A 22820-nucleotide genomic window follows, 5' to 3' on the forward strand; every position below is an offset into this window, starting at 1 on the left:
CTTTTGGATATTTTTGTTTTTGCTACATTTCTATCAGTTTTCAATGAAACACCACAATGTCTTTTACTTCTCTATAGTTTCTTTATATGTACCCTGTCTAAATTACTAACAATAGTAGCTGGTGAGCCTTTTAAGAATCAAAATATAACCTTGTTTTTCTTTTACCATAGAACTTGTTTATTTTATAAGAATATAAAAGAGCAAGAAAACCACATTTTAGTACAACTCATTCTCCCTATGCAACCAGCTGGATCGTTGCTAAATGCTGCCCCCTAGTGGTTTCATATTGACACTGACACACATTTGGCAGTGTCCTGTTGTGTTGAGGGATGTTCCTATTTCATACCAGTGTGAATATGGAAGGTGCATTTACAGACACAATATTCATGGCTGTGTATAATAGTATTTCAACTTCATGGCCTATAATTTCACACTTAATATTTATACTTTTTTGTTACTGTTGTCACTTCTCCTCTTGTCCAGCCCTGAAGTGATGCGAACCCTCCTATTGTCTTCGTTTTCCTCCCCTTAATTTGGTGTTCGCGGTCAAATTTGACCGGTCCTGTTTTAACTGCTATTACATTAACATAAAAACCATTAATCATCACCCAAATTTCATTTAACACCCTTTCAAACTGTAAATATTGTATCAGACTACTGGTATACATGAAAAACTGCAGTACATGTACAAAGAATAGACACTGAACATGTATTGCGTGTGCCAGGTGTGATCCATGTGGGGGGATGGGCACAGAAGAGCGGGAAATGTGTCAAATTGTTCTGTGTGAGTGTGTGTGTGTTTTATCTGATCCGGATGGTTACTAATTCCTTTTCTTTATGGCGGTCATTTTTGACCGGGAACACCATGGTGTTACAGAGTTGACTAAATCATCCACAATTCAATGAAAGTGGTGATCAGCAATTTGATATGTTCAAATGTCTACTGTGAAGGATATCATAAAGCCTGCAATCGAATGTAAAACAAAAAAACTTATGATTGATGAAAGTTGTAAATTGGTCAGATTTGACCCGAAGACAACAGGAGGGTTAAAGGCGACCATGTAATGCCTTGTATATTTAGAATTCATACAAAAAAAATTATATTGTTTTCACATTAAACGTGGGAGAATTCACAGCACATCATACTTTTCCAAAAAAATGTGAACTTACTTTCACTTGCAGTTTTTTGTTACTCCAATCAAGTCATTTGCTTTGAATTAGGCACTCTATTTGGGATAACTCACCCTTCACTTTTACTCTGATAAATAAATGTTCTATGTTCATGGAAAACTATAGATTTTCCCATGTCTTATCATTCCTTGGATGACTGGAGCATCGAGAGAAAGTCCTCATTTAACTTCCTCTGTGAAGGATGTGAACTCTCGCCCCAGATACCCCTTCACAGACCACCGGGGCCTTTGCAACCTTTGAATGTCTACAGTGGTTCCTGCAATTAATTTACAAATTAAAACTACTTCCTTTGATTGCATTTTGGTGGCCTGTAATAATACTGTATCCCATTGTTATAATATGCACCCTAATTACTGGTTGAATCTGATAAGGATATGTTCTTTGCAGATGTTTCACAGACTCACAGCTGGACGGCTCCAGTTTCCTGCCCAGAGACCTCCTGCAGATTCAACTCGAACCTTTCCTCTCCAGCAGCACCGCAGACAGCTGTCAGTGCTGCTTTCACATGTTTGTTTAATACCTACAGTGTAAAGAAAAATGCCTCCGCGTGTGTCATATTGTTGTCTTTGGAAATATACAACATGTTACTTGGAAGCAGAGCCCACTTTAAACAAGGATCCAGTGAGAAAGGCTTGTTCGTTCACGAGCAGGAGGTCCGTTTTGCTCACTGTTGCATCCATCTTTATTGTGTCGACCATTAAAAAATGAATGCAGAACATATTAACATTTAAAGGATATACTCACATGTATTTCCTAGCGTCAGGTGGAAGTCAGTGGATGGCGATGAGGTCTGAAAGATTAAAGAGACTGGATGCAAAATCCAACCACAAGAGGGCCCTGAGGAGCAGAACAAAGCACAGGCAGACTGGTAATGCTTTGAATACTTGTACTACTCAAACTGTATTGAATAAAATATATAAAAGCTTGTGATTCATAAAACAATAAAATGATTAAAATAACCTTTATTGTCCATTTTGGGTCCCATTATGTTTCTCCTCTGAACCAAACATAAATATGTGTATTGAACTGATTTAATACAAATATTTAAGTGCCCGTGACCTTTTATGTGTTAATGTGCAAACCAGAGAGGGGGTCCTGGCACAATTGAAACCTCTTTTACAATACATAATAATACACTATGTTTATAAAGCATTATCAAAGAAAGTGCTTCTCGTGGTTTCAGCCATGTTTAAAACGATTCAAGACTACAATGAGGCAATCAAATAATAGAAAATAAAAAATAGTTTTATATAGTGTTGTTGGAGCTTTTATCCTCTTGTTATTTGCAGACCCGATGATGCCTGTCAATGTGCTATCGTCATTTAGTTTTAATATAGTGTTGTAATGAAACACAGCTGAATACTGGAGTATTTTCCCAATTAGATCTTCCATATTGAATAAAGTGTTTCCAGGTGTAATGATAACAGTCTCGGAATAACATTTTCTTCGCTTTTATTTTGCATTTGCTTGTTAATTTAAACTGCTTTGCTTCTCTTTGATGCTTTTACCAGTATGTGCATGCCATTACATATCCAATATTTAAGACCATACTACTTGTGTTGTCGTTGGTAGCTCTCACTTTACCATTATCTATTGGAAAAATATTTGTTCATTCTATTTAAGAAACTGCAGTTGCTCCATTTGTTTCTGAGACAACTGAAAAACAACAAAAGGAACTGGGAACATTTTTGCAATCAGAGGACTTAAGCGGCTTAGATGTGTATGCTATTACTGAATGTGTAAAGGTGGAACAAACAGGTGGTTGTTCTTGGCTAAAGTAGAAGAAGCTCAGATCTTTAGGCTACCAGGATGCTCCACCACGATAAATGCGTGACCTGATAAATGCTTCTTGGAATTTCTGGACTTGTAGCTTCTTCACTCTGATCTTTTCTCCTGAACTCTGATCCTCAAACGCAGCAGGTTCATTTGCAGTTTATTGCAGAACAACAGTCTCCATCCAGCACTTGCCAACTCTCGTGTCAAAGGCGAAATGGGGGAAGCTTGGAAAAACAAAAACATTGCATTTGGTTCATGGCAACAGGGATAATTTTCCAATCGGCTTTTTTTGCCAACCATGTTTTAGAGCCAAAGCCTGAGATGTATCTTGTTGCGTTAAAACAAAATCATCATAGTTACCACCGCGAAAATGCTACGTGCAGATATTTGAAGAATATTGGCATTTCTGTGTGTTTTTATTGCTAAATGTCAGAGTTGATAACCTGGATAAAAGTCTAAAAGAGAAGCCTGTTGCAAACGTCTGTCCATTATTTCCTCCCTCTCCATGCGCCTGCATACATCGGAGAATGTCAGAGGGGAGGCAACATGATCTGCGTAGATGACGGGGGGCGACCCCTGAAATGGACAGGATATTTGAGATACATCTCCATGTTAATAGAAGATCTTCTTACAGCCTCTGAACCTTGATATCCAGAAGTAAAACACACTGTGAATTGTACTAATTTATTTACACTATTAACCTATGACGTGGATGGCATGCTTTTGGTTAGGTTGGTTGGACTACCCTAACCCTAACCCTGTTTTTTTAGCAGGCCTGATTTTCATTAACCCAGGTGAAAGGGTGTAGCCTGGGCCGAGGCATAACTCATTCATCTTTGGAGTAGATCCGAAACGCGGGGTGAATACACGACTTATTTCACTTATGGAAACAGACTTGGTCTTTCATCCACTATCATGCAATCACATATTGTATTACCCTTTTACCCATAATGTAGCTTTATTTGTAGAAGGTTTTTTCAAATGTTTAAACAGTGTCATCAGCATACATTCAATTATTACTGTAACATATATATAGGGAGTAAATTGTAGGGGGCCAAACACTGTTCTTTGTGGAACACCAGTTGTCTTTAACTAATATTTTCTTTGTTCCGAGTTGAACATTTGGGCCGATTCTTTATGTTCTTCAAAATAAATGTACTGTCAAACAGATTTTTCCAGAGACAGGTTTCAATAACATTCTTTCTTAAGCCTTTTTAAAATCCACATTTGTCATTGTTTTTCAGAGGGTAGATCACTTTGCACTTGTCTGCCCTATTTTACTTTACATGTTTCCCTTAAAGAAGGAAATTGACTTAGTAATAGTTATATTTCAGATCATAAGATAGCACATAATCACATTTGAGCTACCAAAACAAGCATTTAAGGTTTTTTGCCTCTGTAAATGTTAAATAAAACTACAGTGTGTGCAATAAACAGCTTTTCGACGTTTTGCCTGTGAACATTCGTATCTGATTATTAAACCACAAAGCACAATGCCATTATTGTTGCACTTTAACAGATAATCCATCAACTCGACACCTATGTATTGGGAAATCTGCTCTTATTCTGTCACGGTGGCTTAATGTTGACTTTTATAATTATACCTCCATGGTATTTGGTTTATTATGAAATGACTGTTAGCACACTCTTAGCTGCAGGGTGCAACGTTTGGCAGCACAAGGCACCTGTCAAGGACCACCTGAAGTGTTGTATTAAGATGTCAAACATTTTCATCCTTTTTAGTGATGATTTCTGTTATCAATTTGCGTATTTTTGAATGTTCCCATCAATGGTACCAATGTATTCCACCTCCATCCTCTCTGAAATCTCTTGTGCCCTTGTGTTTACGTGACCAAAGTGCAATATCTGATGCAAAAACGTGCTATTTCACCCCTCAATTTACTTTATTGCACTTGTCCTGCGTCCAAGGATAGCATTTCTTAACTGCACTGTAACTATTCAACACACACACACACTCACACACACACACAAAGCACACCTGGGGAAACATTCCTCGGGGGAAGTCATCAATCAGTTTTATGGCTTTCTCTGGGAAAGTTTCCTCCTCTCCAATCAAGCGTCTTCCCTCCCTCCACCCTCCGTCTCGATTCTCTTTCTTATATTTCCATCTGTATCAGTTTTGGTTCACATCTGAGAACGATCCTCTCCAGCCAATTAACTTCAACCGTTTTTCTTAGTCCACCGAGGGATAATCGGAGCAAACTGCAGAGTGAGGTCTTTGCCTGGACGATATACAAGATAAGACTATTACAACTGGATTTCCACTGTGTACTCAATTTGCCCGCCAGTGGGAATAAATGTAAATTTAGAGGATCTCCAGAAGGTAAATAAAAGAAGTTCACAACAAGACTTTAAATGTTGAACAAAGTCTTACAATTCTAGTTTTATTTCAAAGAGCAATAACTGCTTTTAAAGTAGAAAAATCCACTTGTCTGTAAATCAGAGGAACCTGTTTGAGGAACTGTTTCCCCTCAAGTGTGTTGAAACAACAAATACAGATAAATTGTTTATTTTCAAATGAACTAAGGTTGCCATCAATGGATTTGAATGTGGAAGGAGGATTTATTGGTTAAAGACCCTGAAAATCAATTCACTTTTCATCATGTGTAACAGGATCCTACAAGAACATAACATTTTCAGCCAAAGATTTATTTTCTTAATTGAGAGCTCTTGATTTATTAAAATATATTTCTGTCTGACCTCTGCTAATTTTAGATGCATCAGTGCCTTTAGGGTCATTGGAATTGTATTACATTTCAGATAAAGCTGCGTTTCACCAAACATTAAATTATTTATATTAGTTAAATATTGTATATACTTGTTATTTCCAGGGGCTTCAAATAAAAGCAGCTATTAAACAGACTGCAATACTAGTACTGTGAACATGTATGGAAGTATTTAAAGAAAAAGTAGTCTTCATGCAAAATAACTTACTTCAGATTGATACATGATTATTGTTTTATTATGTTGACCATTATTGTTATTTGTATGTTTTAATCATTAGAGCAAAAGTAGAAAATGTCGGCTGAGGATAATTTAGCCTGTTGCGATATTCAACATGGAGTGGTGGTCAAAGTGACATTATCAATACAAAATAACCTGGCAAAGAAATTAAAATGCTTTATACTTAACAATGGCCTGTAATCGTTTTTCTTATTTTCTCTTTTATTTTAATATTATTTTTTGTAAGCCATAAAATCACAATAGAGTAACTTTTTAGCCTAGACTCAGTTTGAAAAAAAACCCTCCTTGTTTGAGTTTGATACATTTTGCCATGTTTGGCAGAGGTGCTCTGCAGGATGTGACTCCTCTGGAGGTGGGAGCACTTGGCTCACTTCAGTTATACTTTCAGCTATAAGAAGAGACGCACCTCCCAGCTGATCCCGTTCATTTATCTTCCTCCTCCCTCCCCCTCCTCCTCCTCCCCCACTGCCCGGTGTGTTGCCCCCTCTCTCTCTCGGTAGTTTCTGTCTTCAGCTCTTCTCCGCAGACGAGCTGGAGCTGGATGTCCGGACACTTGCTGCTGCACTTCTCTAAATGATCCGGAGAAGTGAGGAGAAGGAGAATCACTGCGACGCACATGGTGAGCTCATTTATTTAGTCCTTCCTCTTTCGACAAAAGTGTAATTGCTTTTGCAGTTTTGGGTACTTGAGGGGTTTGTAAAGTTTGATCTGACGTTAAAGTCCCGCGGAATGAGTCGTGCGTAAAATATGACCTTCCGTTTTTTGACACCGAGGTAAAATACAAGGCATGAATAACAGAAATGTATTTGCAAAACCTTAATATATTTACATTTCTCAGCATACAAATGTATCATTTGTATTTTTAGTCTGACGTATCAATACTTTTCTAAAGGGACCAAGCAGCCTGATGTTTGTTTTTTTAAATTAACTAAGACATTCGGCCGATATGCATCCGTCTTTTTGTATTCCACGTTATTGTATATTATAAAAAAACGTAAATATTTGGTTGTTTACATGGATATTAATGAGGATATTGATACGTTTCCTGTACTTATATGTTATAGGCCTACATTGTAATAATACATTTAAAGATGATCCTTTACTTTAAAAATAAGGACTGAATTTCATTTTAACTCCTTTATTTTAATAACTTTCCTGTACACGTTGTTAATTCACGTGGCCTTAGCACAACAAATCCATTTTAAAAAGCAATTATCAACCAAATAGTTTGACGTTTTTTTACTGTTGCGAAATGAATAAAGAAAGTCACGTGTAAAACATAAAAGAATAATAGTATTGTTATGTTAAACAAGTTAGACTTTAACTTTGCAAATAAAGCCCTAACACCAAACAATTGCAAGCCTATCAAGATGTAAAAAAAGGACATCTGCTAGAAGCTTTCAGATCAAACTGCGATAGCGTAACTCTGTAAATATTAGTGTTCCTCTCTGCGAGATAAAGCTAAATTATGGGACGGGTGGCGCAGTGGTCTGTGCATCTGATCATCAGATCAAGGGGAGTGCTGGGGAACTCCAGTTCGAAACCCGCTCCTGCCGCCACTGCGTCAGGCCGTTGTGTCCTTGGGCAAGACACTTCACCCGGATTTGCTCCTGTGGGTATTGTCCACAGTACATGTATGATACTACTGTGTACTTGTAAAAGCGCCTCGATGACCTCGAGGCGTGAAGATGGACGGTGTGGCGCAGTGCGCTGTGCAATGATCATCAGATCAAGGGGTGAAACCCGCCGCTGCTGCGTCTGTAAAGCCGTTGTGTCCTTGGGCAAGACACTTCACCTGAACTTGCTCCTGTGGGTATTGTCCACAGTGACCATTGCATGTATACAAAATATGTGTAATGTGTATTTGTAAAGCGCTTTGAGCATCTGGAAAAGCGCTATAATAAATGTAAGGAATTATTATTATTATTAAATTGACTGCAGCCAATTTGTGGCTAACAAGTGCAATTAGCTGCAGAATGAAAGTAATTACACTGCGGGCTGCACTGTTAGCTCTTGCCAAAGTCATCAGCCTAAATATGATAAACATTCATGTCTAATGAACCGCAAGTGAATGATTATTCTCAGGTCTAATAAATGAAACGCCCGCAAAGTGCGTGTGACTGCGGGCTGTTTTTCTTCTGAGGTCCGGCTGATTAACTTTCCTAAAATCCCTCTGCATCACTGGTATCAAGGGCAATATATTTGCTTTAATAGACCCCGTTCTCCTTTTTTAATCTCTTTTTTTTTCTAATGCAGTTTTATAGTTGGGCCTGGGTGGTTATAATTTAACATTTAATTCAAAGCAGGCATTTCCTTTTTCTAATGTTTCAATGATAAATTAGCCAACAAAAATCATGGGTGCTTTTTATTTGTTTTTGTGCTCATAAAGGGGGCAGCCCTGGAGTATTTTGGTGTTTCCTTTTTTCTCTTTATTAACCCCCTGTATGACATTTAGTAGATTTAATTGCCACACAATTACAGCCAGGGGCCTTACTTTTATTTCTATCATGCCCGGGGTTGTCTTTGGCGTGACTGCAACATGAAATCACAGTGATTTCATTTCCATCTGTTTTTCAATATCAACATGTGAAGCTAGATCTGCCTGAGAGCATCTTGCCAACTTGTATGAGGCCGTAAAGGGGAGGGGGAGGATTGACAGGAAACTTTTAAATATCAAGTGGGTAACATGTGTTTTTTTATTCAAAAATGAAGTGAGCAGTGGCTTATGGGTCGATGAAGAGGTAGAGACACACAGAGTATGTGTGTGTGGAGTTGGCTCCTGGGGGCCTCGCACATCCACTGGGTGTTTCGTTGGAGGTGCAAACGTGAAGGACAGAGGCCTTTAGCTAAAGATACAAGCAGTGATAATCCATTTTGTGCTGTCTGTCGCTTTCACCTCCTGGGCTGCCCCACTAAAATTAGATTATTACACCTAAAACAGAACTCGTGGAATCCGCTCCGTGTGGAATAACACACAGATGGGCTTCAACTGTGCAGGCAGGAATGCGGTTTGAGAATACAGACCGCATACGTAGCCTTTCTCTTCTCACCCCGAAAGCCCAGTGTTGTATTTCTGACCGGCTGAGGACAATTGCAAATTAACAAAGGTGTCAGTTTGGTAACATGCCCCGACAGGTGCCTCGGTTCAGCTTCAAACATGTAGGCTATAGAGAGGGCTTATATAATTGATCATATTTATTTAAAGGATGTGTGTCTTAGAGCAGAGATCCAATGAAGAACCCTGGGTAATCTTCCTGGTGACTCCATCAGTCAGATGAAACTGTCTCTGTGTTTATTTGTGGAAACCACAATTAGGCGTTTGAAACTCACCACAGAGCAGGAAAGCGATTTGAATTGAACATATTTGCCTCCGTCCTGCTGGCCAGTGCTGCTTGCCCATGACGAGGAATGTTAAATTGTGTGAGACAGGCCAAATGCAGCTCATCTGCGCAACAGAGCAGCTCCAGACCCAGACAGGCCCACAGCTTCAAAGTGTGAACAGGCCAAAGAGTTAACAGGTAGCACGAGAGAATACCACACACACAACAGGTTTCCTCGCTCTATTTTCATAATTTAGCTAAATCCCAAAAGATGAAAAGGATTGAGAAAGTGAAAATGTAGTCCAAACACAGAAAATAAGTCTATATTTTCTCTTTTCTGATGTTCCAATTAGAAAAAGACGTATCCCATAACAACAGCAATTATCAATTAACCCCAAGTTGAAGACCATAGGGTAACACAGACACACACAGCCAAATAAAAATCTTTCTCCAATTTCCGTTCATTCTTATCTCCAACCAGGACGTTAGAGAACGTTTTCTGTTGGTTTGTTTGTCGGCAGAAAGATAAGGGAAAAACTACTGGCCAGATTTTTTTTATGAAACTTTGTGGAAGGTTGTAGCATCGGTCAAGAAAGAACCCATCAAATGTTGAAGCGGGGTGGATACACGCTCCATTTTTCTCCGAAGGAAACGGCCTTGGTGGAATTATATGCTCTCCGATTGCCCTTCTAGTTCTCATGGGAATCAAATTTCCATCCAACAACCCCACCATAAAAATATAGTACAAGTAGTATAGTATCGACTCCAACAAGTATTTTATATCTGCAATTAATCTAGATCACTTTGCTACGGTATGGTTTCACTTTGATATCCACAAACAAATCTGTGTCAAAAAAGCTCCATAAAATCACATTTGATCCAAGCTGTAATTCAATAAATCATGTCAACTTCCAATAGGTTGAATATTTATGGCCACTTTATATGCATACATTTATTTTGATTTCAGCCTTTACCAATCCATAAAAGATGAGTTTCTCCTCCTGACATTTATCTCAGCTTCATAAAGAATAGAAATAGAGTGGTATTAGGAAATGGGGACTGGAGAGCACGAACATGAGCGCCGCTCTCTCAGCTCTCCTCTGTTCGACTATGCTGTAAACATGCCCTCAGGTTGTCAGCAAGTATTTTTCCAGCCCCTTGCCAGCCAAGCATAGCTGCTTCTAAAGATCACCCGCCGGAGATGTTGATCTCATCTTACCACTATTTTGGCTGTTTAAGCTTTTTAAAAACATAGAGATTGCTGCCAAGTCATTTCAAAACATAATGTTATTTTCAAATGGAAGCATATTTGTTTTGTAAATTAGACCTCAATTTGAGTTCTTGAGAAAAGAAAAAGGGGTTGATGGCCTCTTTCAAACACGTGCTATTTGTAGTCAATATGCGAAAGAATAGGTGGGAAATATCAAACAGCTCTTCACAAGTAATAAAGCAGGTCTTCAACATGTTCTTCCGACACCCTGGCCGTGTGAATTTATTGAAAGCGGCAGAGAAAAAACCGTTGAAACCATATCCGGTGGGTTACAGTGCGGTTCCAGACAGATGATCTAGTTACGGCAGAAGAGAAAGTCCTAGCCTGGAGGGGCGAATTAATAACCTCAGGGGCCTCTCTGGGATGAACATCCATTTATCAAAGTGGTTGTAATGGGCCTATGTTTAATTAGTCATGTAATGTGGCAAAGACAAGAGCAAGTGCATGTCATGGGAATGTTAAACAACCACCCCCTTTCTACACGTCCAAACCCTGAACCCCGCCTACGCCCTGTCATCATTCCTCATCCAGAGCGAATCCTTCCACCACGTCCCAGAATCCTCTCATAACCTATACCCTGCTCATAATCTTTGACACTGTCTTGTCTTAGTATACAGCCAAAGCATTGACACTAAGTGAAACCAGAGAGCTAATTAATCATCAGATCAACTGATCCCTAAGTCCTGCTTTTTATCAGTGCGTTCAGGTTCCCATGGGGCATGTCTTGACACGTCAGGAATGACCGGCCGAGGCATTTCGGACCCCAGGAATGTGGCTCGTTGGCACCAAGGTCACAGTCAGACAGCTCATCACGGCGCTCGTAGCTTGTAGCGTTTCCTGTAGCAACACCACAAAAAAGGGTCGCTCGATATGCCTGATCTTGGCTTTTGTCCTCACTGGGTTTGGCAGATCGACTTTCTAGCAAGTCTTTGCTTCGGGAGGTCAGGAGCGGAGGAGTTTGTCCAAAGCAGCTGAGGGAGTGCCACGGCCTCCTCGCAGGCCCCTCAGAGCTGTGTGGTCCCTGAGGGAAGCCTCATATTTCGGTCGTTGGCTAATTGAGCGGGATGACGAGGCCGGAGAGGCTCTCAGCCCCGTCCTCTTCTACGGGTTTGGTTTATGCAGCCCTGCTGACTTTGCTGTCAGTGTCAAACGCTTGTTAGGACATCATCAATCTCACGGCAGTTAAGAATATTCCCAGAGCAGAATGAAGGGGCCAGGTGATAAATTGACAGGAAGACGTAAGAGCAGAAGTAAAATAGTTTGGAACCCTAACCCTAACCCTAGTTATCGATGAGAAAATGACAGTCCTCTCAAGAGAGAAAATAAACAAGGGTTATCAAATGAGTAAAAAGCAGCAGGTGTTGAACTGTCTTTGCAAGAAACAAATAGAAGAAGCCCTTGTTGGGAATGTGCCTCAGGGCTTCATGTGAGCAGTAAAAACAATGAATCACTTGTTCCAGGGAAAGCTAATGCATTGTTCGTTTTGTCATGCCAAAATTAACGCTCTAGGGTATCAAATCTTGACAGAGCAATAAATTACACTCATCACCAGTTGTAAGAGACGGGAAGGGATTTGTTCTAGGATTGGACGTATACAAGTCTGTGTTTGTCTTAACCACGGAAGTATCCATGTAGGGGCTTAAGCCGAACACACATTTCAAATCTATAAATCATTTCTTACCATCCTCAAGACTAATCTCCAGCTCCTCTTCTTCCCTCTTTTCTACCCTTCACACAGCTCGTGCTCAGGCCCCTTGCTCGCCTGCAGCCCTGACCGACGGTAAAATGATTTGAAAAGGAGAGCCATAAACGTGATGGATGTGGTCCAGCTCAGGGTTTAGCCCCAGCTGTCGGGCATGTTTTTTGTCATTTCAGACAGACCCGCTGGGTGTGCGTCCTTCTTCAACCACTCTTCTCCGGGGTTGAGGGGAGTTTAAAGACAAATATGTTCTTAAAAGTTGTCATGGTCACGGGTTCAAACCAGTGGCCCACACTACTGTGAAGATGAGAGATTACATTTTTATGGGATGAGGTCTTTACTGGCATCTACCGAAAGCCTATAAGGTGCCGTTGAAGTGGTGCAGTGAGCTGGTATCGTGTGTTTTCAATAAAGGCACAGGTGGTCTATCTTAAATTTCCCTCTTTGGATTTAAAGCAATTTATATAAATCAATCAGTGTGCATTTTTTTGTTTTATGATCTAGCTCCCATGGGTTCCTTCTAAAATATATATTTTTTAAATCTTCCACAGGCTCGATGACATGATGTTCCTGTCCTTTTCCCCTCCCCCTTCCACTTCCACTCCTTTCTTCCCTGTTTTCCTTCTGCTCCTTCTTTTCCTTCCTTCGTCCCTCGTCTCCTCTTCCCTTTCCCACACCCCGTTGAGCTGGACCTCGCCTCATGACCCCTGCTACTACCTTGACGGTCGACCGCGACACTGCCTGTCTGAGTTCATCAACGCCGCCTATGGAATCCCCGCCGATGCTAGCCACTCGCTACAAGCACATGACCATGACAGCAACATCTCCAGCTTAACGGACCTCCACAACCCCCACAACCTCACCTGCTGGATGGCTCGCGGAGGACCTGACACCGGAGAATGGGCCATCACGCTACCTCTGGGCCGCCGCTTTGATATTACCTACATAAGTTTGCAGTTTTGCCAACACGGGGAGCCATCGGACCCAATCTCTATCTCGATCCTGAAGTCCATGGACCACGGGCGCTCCTGGAGGCCGATGCAGCACTACTCCAACGACTGCCTTGGGAACTTTGGGTTGCCCTCCCAGACAGTGGCCCAGACGAGGCAGCAAGAGACGGAGCCCCTCTGCTCAGACCCTCGTCCTTTACAAAAGCAGCGGGGTGGCATGGTGTTAGCCTTCTCCACCCTGGACGGACGGCCATCTTCTTCTGACTTTGACTACAGCCACACCCTCCAGGACTGGGTGACGGCCACAGACATCCGAGTAGTCTTCCACCAGGTGTCCAAAGCACCCAAGATAGTCAACTCTGATAAGAAAGGGGAAGTACGATGGCGGGATAGTGTAGAAGATGACAGAGGGACTGGGCTTCTGAGGTGGAGACCGGGCTACAAGGGGCGCACTGGAGATCAGGTGGACAAGTTAAGCACAGACAATACACTGGGAATTTTCGACAGAGATATAAGAGGGAGGAACAAAGAGGAGAAAGTGGACAAACACCCAAGGAGGGGTCATTATAAAGAATCAGGGCAAGACGAAGATGGACACAATGTGACCAGCAAAGAAGGTGAGGATAGTTTCAGCACGGACACGCTCACTTCTTCAAAGAAAGGCGGGAAAGCCAGAGGGCGTGGCCGCAAGAAGGAAAACAATCCTTGGCCACCTTGCCCCAATGGAGGTTGTACTTGGACAGTTGAGGGGCGGAGCAGGAACAACAGGGGGAGGGAACTGAGGAAGAGGAGGAACAATAACCTCAACGCAAAACAAGGCTCCAGGAATCTGCAGTTGGCCCCACCCTCTGCTCTCCGACCTCCTTTGGCGCTTTCGGACCTGCAAGTTGGCGGCAGGTGTAAATGCAACGGACACGCTTCCAAGTGTCGCCGCGACGACACCGGAAAAGCAGTGTGTGTGTGCGAGCATCACACAGCAGGACCCGACTGTGATGTGTGTGAGGATTTCTACTGCGACCGACCGTGGCATCGAGCTACACCCACGCACCCAAACCCCTGCGTTGGTGAGTCCTGCATCCTGTTGCCAAACTATGAAAAATGATGAAAACTATTAATTCTGACAAATAAACATCTGAAACATAACCAAGGCTACAAGAAAAACAACCAAAAAGTATAGTATAAATATGATGTAAATATGTAAGTGTGACATGTAGGTTATACTTCTTATTTTTTTCCTTTTCCCAAATACTTAAAAGGTAGAACAAAAACATATTCAAAAAACATTCAAAAAATCATAACAGATCTCACATTTCCCATAATTCAACTGGATAGTGTCTTCAGGTGGACCCTCACTTAGAGTTAAACACTCATGTCGGTCAATCTCAACTCTGACAATTTGTAACGCAAGCTCTCTGTTTTATATGAGCCCTCTCTCAATTCAAGGTTAGATGACATCATTGGGGTTATAGTACTCCTCATGACAAATATGATTGAATTCTGATTATGCTTGCATTTATTTTCTGTTTTAAAACCCTTGAACTTAAAAGTTATCACTCCAAACAGTGGATGTGATACCTTGTGATTTCCTTCCTTTTCCAGCCTGTGAGTGTAACGGCCACTCAACCAAGTGCCGCTTCAGCATGGAGGTGTTTCAGCAGTCGGGCCGGCACAGTGGAGGTGTGTGTCAGAAGTGTCGGCACCACACGGCCGGACGACACTGCCAATACTGCCAGAATGGATACACCCACGACCAGAGCGTACCAATGAACCACCGCAAGGCCTGCCAACGTAAGTCACCAAGTGTGTGTGAGTGTGTGTTTACTGGCTTAATGGGAAGAAGGGAGTGTATTCTTGTTTGTGCATCTGTGCATATCCATGGGGTGAATAACTTAAATTACTAACTGCATTCCTGGTAGATGCAAAGGAAATCGCAGTGTGAGCGACAGTGTTTATGTCCGACTGTCTGAATGCATGTAGCTGTGTGTGTGTGTGTGTGTGTGTGTGTGTGTGTGTGTGTGAGTGTGTGTGTTTAAATTACATGCACACTGTCTGTGTCCGAGCGTACAGAAGTGTTTATGGGGTGGTTACATTATGAGAGCCTGCAGCTATTCCTGTTAGCGATACGCACGAAAAAAACACACAAACCCCGCTGAGCTGCCACCTGTATCCCCATCGTTACCACTGGTTGGCATCTGCTGTGACCCCTGACCTTTGACTGGTCACATGTCCTAAGTGACTGTGACACTCTGGCATGCTGCATTGACCACAAGCCCAATATATCCAAAGTTAATGGGCTCTCTTTGAGCTTGACACACGAACAGGGACGAAGAAAAATAGGAGCTATGATTGAATATCAACATATTCTAGCACTTTGTATGCATGAAACAATAGCAAATTGATATCCTCCCACTCACAGGCTTACATCTCAGCTTTAAGTTATCGAAGATATGTTTCACCGAGTTACCCTTCAGGGGCCTATTACTCATTTCCCCCAGTCAGGTTGTTTGGACTCATTGTAAGGATTTGTGTAAATATTACCAGAGCGTGAACAGATCTGCTGAAGTGTGGCTTCCTCTCTCTCATCTGTCTTGTCTCATTGGGCCTTATCCCATGATAGTGGTGGTAAATAAAAAGCTTTGCATTGTGAACCACGGCAAATCGAGGCAGAAATCATTAAACAGCATCACATAAGCCAACATTAGGAGACACAAATCTGACAAAATATTAAGACAAAGGATATTGGTATTCATCTATATGCTAAAATAACCAGGGATAATAATGGAATTCATTCTAGAACCCCTATTTTTCTTTATCTGACAAATGAAGACAAATAAGCAAAACCAAACAAATCATGCCGTTGTGTGACATCCATGATGAAAGCTCTATGGAGGAATTAGCATGTGTTTACCCAACAAGAAAGCTACAAAATAGCCTGTATGGTGTTAGTTAAGGTCTTTGCTCAAGGACATTCCCTTAGGACAGATGCTGTCAAGCAGGATTAAACTCAGGTCCTATCACTGATGGATGGTCTTCTTAATCCTGTTTACTGTCCTTTGTGCAACAGTTACAGATGTGTTAGCTTAATATATCTTTAACTTGCTTCCTTGTTGTTGCAACCTGATACACAATGCTCTACAATGCCAGGGCAACCTAACCAAAAAGCTTGCTTATATCCTTGCCTACTTCAAATGTCTACAAATGAAACATATTCGCATGTGGAAACTCCCCAGTGCAATTTCATTCCTTTACGATTGGCCTCTGAAAGCCTTTACTTGGTATCTGAAGCAACCACAAAAACACTTCTAAAAATCTGCACTAAACAATATTGAAAAATGTCAAAAACGGCTCGAATCACACGGCAAAATGTGAGAGGCATTCCTCGTAGTGACAAACCCATCTTTAAGAAAGTAAATATTGATTTGCAGCTGTGAGAACGAGTCAACAAATGCTTATATTGCTGCATGTCTGTTAATGCTTGATGAAACTTACTTTTGATAACATGTCACCTCCATTTTTTGTATGTTTTGCTGTGCCAAAGTGGCCAAAAAAACCCTAACAATTGGTGTTGTATCCACCTTCAGAATACATTTTTACTTTACTTCCTATTTTTGTAATTCTCTAATCACCTTGTTCTGCCTTTCAGCATGTGAGTGCCATCCTTTGGGAGCAGTGGGTCGATGGTGTAACCAGACATCAGGTCAATGTCTGTGTCGAGAAGGGGTGACCGGCCCCCGGTGTAACCGCTGTGCTCCGGGATACAAACAGGGCAAGTCCCCTCTGCGGCCCTGCATACGTAAGTCACCTATCAGTAATAATATATGACAATCATATGGTAGTTGTCTCTGTGAAGCACCAAAAGCTTTTGGAGAAGAGGGCCCCCGAATTGTGGGGCACAACAGCAATCATATCGTCATAGGAATACCGAGTACTTTTATTATATATGGATTTTGAGTCTTAACTTCTCTACAAACAATGTTGTCTCTGCCAATGATGCATGGCACCCTGCTCAAATGAATCACAGACTTTTAATAGCTTGATGTCACTCATAATTAAGTGACCTCTTTAATTTCTCCTTCAAACTCATTTGCTTGTGGCCTAAATGGATTAAACCTCCTATCAATCTCTCTAAACCTTTATCGAGTGGTAGCTCAATATAAAAGGGGCCGCTGCTGTCCAGACTAATTTGGCCCATTCCCCCAGCGTGTCCCCTTGTCATCATCCCTAGAGACGGTCTCTATAGCAGCGTTAACTTGAGCTGACCGCTACAGGGAAACCTCATCTCCAGCTGATGTGGGATCAGTGTCAGATCAAGTGGATTGTTTCATATCTCTGTGCCTGGCTAGCATCGAACTTCAGCCATGAGCGCTAATCCACGTGTACTTCCCTGGCTAATCGCGCGAGTGCCGACAACTACACAGGCACTGCGGTGTGTAAGCCCCAATCAGGTGACATAGGAAGCCAGCAGGGCGAGCTTCACACCTGTTGTGCAACTCAAAAAGCCCCCCATCACAGGGCCCAGACTCATAACTCTCCCAGTGAAAGGAGTGTGTGAAAGAAAACCTTGTTTGTTTTTACTGCCAGACCATCTCAGGCTATGTATAGCATCCCTTACCCCCTACCACCACCTCTCATCAGACAGACCAAAAGGCACGCAACCAACAGGCCAAACTGTAAAGTTAGCCCCCGCTGAACCAAGTCTGCACATTGTGGCAGCATGGACATTATTGCGATATGACCAATCTTGGCAAATTAACACGTTTTGCAACAACTTTTTTGCTGCTTGATACAAGAGAAATGCTTGCTTTCCATGAGAGCATTTCATTTACCGTACTATGTGGGTCTGAATTGGCTGCAGTCAACATCATTGATATCACTTCAACCAATAAGTACAAATGAATTGAGCACAAAATCTGTTATTGTATTTTTTTCCCCAAGTTGCAATATGAATAGATATCACAATGTCAGATTTTCCAATATGGCAAAGCCCAACACTGAACCTGTCATGAGGGGTATAAGTAAGGCACTATAAAGGAAAGGAGGCATGTCTAAAGTAAGAACAAAAAGCTTCAATAAATTAAGCTGCTACTAACATCTTTATCCATACTTAAGAAGCTTACAGAATAATATATATGATCAAGATGAAGAAAAAAGAAAGGCAAACTAGCCGGCTGGCTTGAAGGTAAAGCTAGCTGGTGGGATAGCCATTGCTAGCTTTACCTGAAGCTAAAACAAAATGTGCTTTTTACTTACAATTTTGATCTTGATAATTCAGCAATTAATTTTACATAAAAACATTAATGGAGCTTTATCTGTATAAAACAATGAAGGAAGTAAACCCCAGGTAAATTTACTAAACATAATGTTAGCTAGCTAATGTTAGTTTAGCATTCCAGGCAAGCTGAAATAGATAGCAAAACAAATATTTAATTCCTATCACTCAAAATGACATTTATTTGATGAATCAAAGTAATTACCATGGGTAATATTTAAGCTGTACTAACACATTTAAAAAAACACTGAATTTTTCTCTGATGATTACGTCTGAGTGCAGTTTTCACATTTGGTCTTGTCTTGTATACAGATATTTCCTAGATGTATCATAATTTTTACATTTTTATACTGTATTTTTAAGGCAATAATTAGTACCGTAAAGATCTTGAACAATTCAAACCGCGCTGCTCACACATGTATTCTGCTACCTAATAATGACCCTTCACATACTGTAGGCCTGTACTTAGACATACAAACACACAGCAGCTTCCTGTCTTTTAAAAGTGGGGGTGTAGGGTGTCACTGTCCCAGTTGTGTCAGAGAGGACAGGACGTGGACGGGGGAACGAAGTGTGAGCTTTTACAAGAGGCCTGGACAATACACGGTCCAGTTCAGCGTCAAACACAGTCAAAGCCACACTCTGTTTAACGTTTGAGACAAAACCATGCAAAAAGTGATGGCTTGACCTTATTAAAATACATAAAGTAAAGTTTGTGGCTGTGTTTAAGTGTGTTCTCCTTGGCCGTAAAAGGACCACACACACACGTTTTTGACACTTGCTTATCTTCTGTGCAGACATGCCCCACGTACCGAGAGGCATTCAAGCATAGCACACATTACACACACTCGCTCTGCAACAACCTGACAGCTCATGTGGGAATGCTGAAGCTTCTCTGTGTATCTTTTCCTGTCACCTGTCTGAAGCTTTGCTTATGTTTGCAGGAATTCAAGAAGTCGCTCCGACACCAGTGTTTCAACCTCAGTACAGCATAGGTGAGCAGATCTACAGGCTGAAATTACATAGTCCTCTGGTTGTATTTGGTGTTGTATTCTGACTGTCAATTTTTTATTATTATTATTTTAGTCATGCTTTGGGTTATTTTACATCTATGCTTTTATCTCCTATTTTCATTTTTTTGTGAATCACCTTGGAACAACTACTTTAAAAGGTGCTAGAATAAATGTTTCACCTTCCACTGTCATAATAACAAATGTATTCAATGTCCGATCTTTCTTTTTAACAAAGTTAATGTCACCTCATGTACAGCATACACATTTTTCATACATCAAAACAAATCCCCCCCCGCTCTAAGTCTTTATGCAGCAGCTTACCACTCCCTCCTAGCGGCGGCTTGAGGAATGTCCCACCTGCTGCAGTGGGGGTCATCTGTTAGTCACAGGATACTGTGATGACAAATAGAAGCAGCCATATTGTAATTAGGGGGAAAAGACATGTGCTGATATGCTTGCTATGAAATGATACCCTTTCATTTGATGCATTCTCCCTCTCTCCCCCCGTCTCTGTTGTAGCGGAGGAGTGTGTTTCATACTGCCAGCCTTCTCAGGTCAAAGTCAGGATGAACTTGGAGACCTATTGTCTGAAGGACTTCGGTTGGTGTCATGTTTTTTTATTTGTTAACGTGTCAAAAATGAACAATAATGTACTCACACTGTTTTTCCTTCTTCACTTTGCTTCCTTTTTTTAACCCACTGTAAATCTCATGAGTGAAACCACATTTGGGTCACAACCCACCACAATAATATTAAAAGTAAAAGACTAAAAACAAAAGATTAAAAAAGAAAAATTATACTTTTTTTTAAAGTATAAATTGCATTTCTGTCTTTCTCAGTGCTGAAGGTGCAGGTGCGAGGGATGGAGCGTTCAGGTCCCTGGTGGCAGTTCTCCATCTCGGTCCAAACCGTCTTCCGGGCAGGGTCCAAATCCCGCATCCGAAAGGGCCAGCAGTCCCTCTGGGTCCCCGACCGAGACCTGGGCTGCGGCTGCCCCTCCCTCCACGTGGGCCGGACCTTCCTGCTGATCGGTGCGGAGGAGGGGGAGCGGGGCTTGGGCCCGGAGGAGAGTCGCCTGGTGGCGGACCGCTCCACTCTGGCCCTCCAGTGGCGGGAACACTGGAGCCCCAAACTCAGGGGCTTTCGGGGGCAGGACAAGAGGGGCCGCTGCCCGCCAAAATCCCCCCACGAGCACCACCATCACAGGGAGCGAACAAACCCCCAGTCTGGGTACATCCCCCCTCACCTGCTGACTGAGAAACAAAGCGAGGACACACACGTGGACACACACATAGAGGACACTCAAACATCAGTGGTGCCACACACACAGTCCCACACACAGGTGAAACCCACAGAGGAGACCCCATCGCCTACCCCTGCTCTGGTTTGCTCCACTCAAGGTCCTGTTCACAGAGAGACATAAAAACAAGAAATGCACGGCTTCAGAGTTTTATATTTTTACAGAAAGTTTCAGGAGGCATGACTTTTGCTTCCTCAGCCTGGACAAACTCCCCTTCACACACACATGCACACGCACACCCACACACACACCCACCCACCCACACCCCCTCCCACACACACACACACACACACACACACACACACACACACACACACACACACACACACACACACACACACACACACACCACACACACACACACACACACACACACACACACACACACACACACACACACAATAACAGCTGTAATATGACATTCAAATTAATATCCAAAGCTGTGAAGAAACACACGTTTCCTCATGTACAGTGGCTATCTGTATGTGGGTTTTATTGGAGGGTATTTGCCAACTTTCAACCAAATCGCTCACTGATGATCAAAATACACACAACTTGTGCCATGTGAAATATATATTGTAAGAATGTTCATATTTTATACAAAAGTTATTATTGAAAATGAAAGACGGACACATTTTTCCGACTGTAATAGAGGGCTGTTTTCGTCTAATAAAGATTTTTTTTAAAAGATTGTTTTAATCATATTTATGTATCGTGTAGCACAAACACAAATAAGAGATAACTGAATAAATAAATTAAATAAATAAAAATAAAAGTGACAAATGCAGTCAATGCTGATTCATTACTGTGATGTTTTCTTTTTCAAATAAAATAATAAATGAAGAAAAGTGGCCATGTTTTTTATATAGCATTTCATTGAATTTGTTGATATAAGTCATACAACAGAAGAAGCATTACAAATATAAAATTGAACTGAAATAGCTTTGTAATATCTCCAAACTAATTTTGAATATTGGTTTGTATTTTTTAGGTTTTTCCTTCGTCATGTGTGTGTTAGTAGTCGCACACACACACACACACACACACACACACACACACACACACACACACTGTACCTTTAATTCACACTATACATTATTTGAGAAATGTGACACTATCTACAATCTGCCCCTAATTGGACAGCTGACAAAGAGACCAAACAAACTTCAGCCTTATTTTCTTACCATGTAGGAATCCTCAGATAGGCTTTGAGGAGCCCAGATATGAATCTAAAAAGCATCAGACCAACCTGTCGTCATGACTTCTGTTGCCATTTGGGAGATATGGCGTCATAGCCCAGGGGGAATGGTGGTGGTGGTGTTGAGGGTATATTAAGACAGATGTTGTTTTGGTAACAGCGGTGTCAGCGATTGGCTGTTCCACCGTGTTGAAGCTGTGAATGAAAATACAAAGTGAAAAATAGACTCGCTGACTGATGAATGCTTAGGACTGAACACTCACTGAATGTGTTTACTTTTTATACCCATGAGGTCCAAACAACTTCACCATGTTCTTTCAGCAGCTTCTTGGGGCCAACATAAACCAAGGGAGTCCCTAGAAACTAAACAGAAAAACAATTGTTTTATGAATATTATTGTGATTATGTAATTGTGTTCAATCAGTGCCCCCGAAATAAGTAAAAGCTAGTTTTGCAAGTAAATCACTAGGGAAATCCTCCAATATTAACACATAGTTTGACCTGTGGTCCATTTAGCTTTACAACGTTTGTTAGCGTCTTTAAGCTAATTGTTTTGGTTCTCTCAGATAAGCTAATCACTTTACTTTACATTAAGCTGATTTAAAGGGAAATCTGGCTACATTTGATTTACATTCTTTCACACACAGTGACGTCACAGCTACCCACAATGCAACGCGCGCCATATATTTTTTTATAAAGACGCCATTTTTCTGGAGGTGCAAAAATCCTGGCGATGCTAATATAAACAGCTAGCTTATGTACCCAGGCAGAGCGCACTAGGTTTTTTTTCTGAATTAACGACCAAAGAAATCGCTGCATGTCTTCGGATTACATCTCTGGACTTGAGGA

The 22820-nt window shown here is 41.4% G+C and overlaps 1 protein-coding gene across 1 annotated transcript; it reads left to right on the forward strand.

Annotated features, from left to right (window-relative positions):
• Positions 1-6463: 6463 nt before the first annotated feature.
• ntn5 (netrin 5) lies at positions 6464-21040 on the forward strand. The gene is made up of 7 exons (XM_034226258.1): positions 6464-6571; positions 12793-14255; positions 14791-14979; positions 16835-16984; positions 19405-19455; positions 19993-20073; positions 20313-21040. The coding sequence occupies exons 2-7, from the start codon at positions 12803-12805 to the stop codon at positions 20894-20896; spliced, it is 2508 nt and encodes an 835-aa protein (XP_034082149.1). The 5' UTR covers positions 6464-6571; positions 12793-12802; the 3' UTR covers positions 20897-21040.
• Positions 21041-22820: the final 1780 nt, after the last annotated feature.

Source organism: Gymnodraco acuticeps, unplaced genomic scaffold (assembly GCF_902827175.1).
Source record: "Gymnodraco acuticeps unplaced genomic scaffold, fGymAcu1.1, whole genome shotgun sequence".
Taxonomy (NCBI): domain Eukaryota; kingdom Metazoa; phylum Chordata; class Actinopteri; order Perciformes; family Bathydraconidae; genus Gymnodraco; species Gymnodraco acuticeps.

Bases quoted from the DNA above. Each gene is read 5' to 3' on its own strand.
- ntn5 (XM_034226258.1), top strand. From the start codon at position 12,803: ATGATGTTCCTGTCCTTTTCCCCTCCCCCTTCCACTTCCACTCCTTTC. The intron at 14,980-16,834 runs GTAAGTCACCAA...TCTGCCTTTCAG, and splicing joins CCACCGCAAGGCCTGCCAAC to CATGTGAGTGCCATCCTTTG. The intron at 16,985-19,404 runs GTAAGTCACCTA...TTATGTTTGCAG, and splicing joins CCCTCTGCGGCCCTGCATAC to GAATTCAAGAAGTCGCTCCG.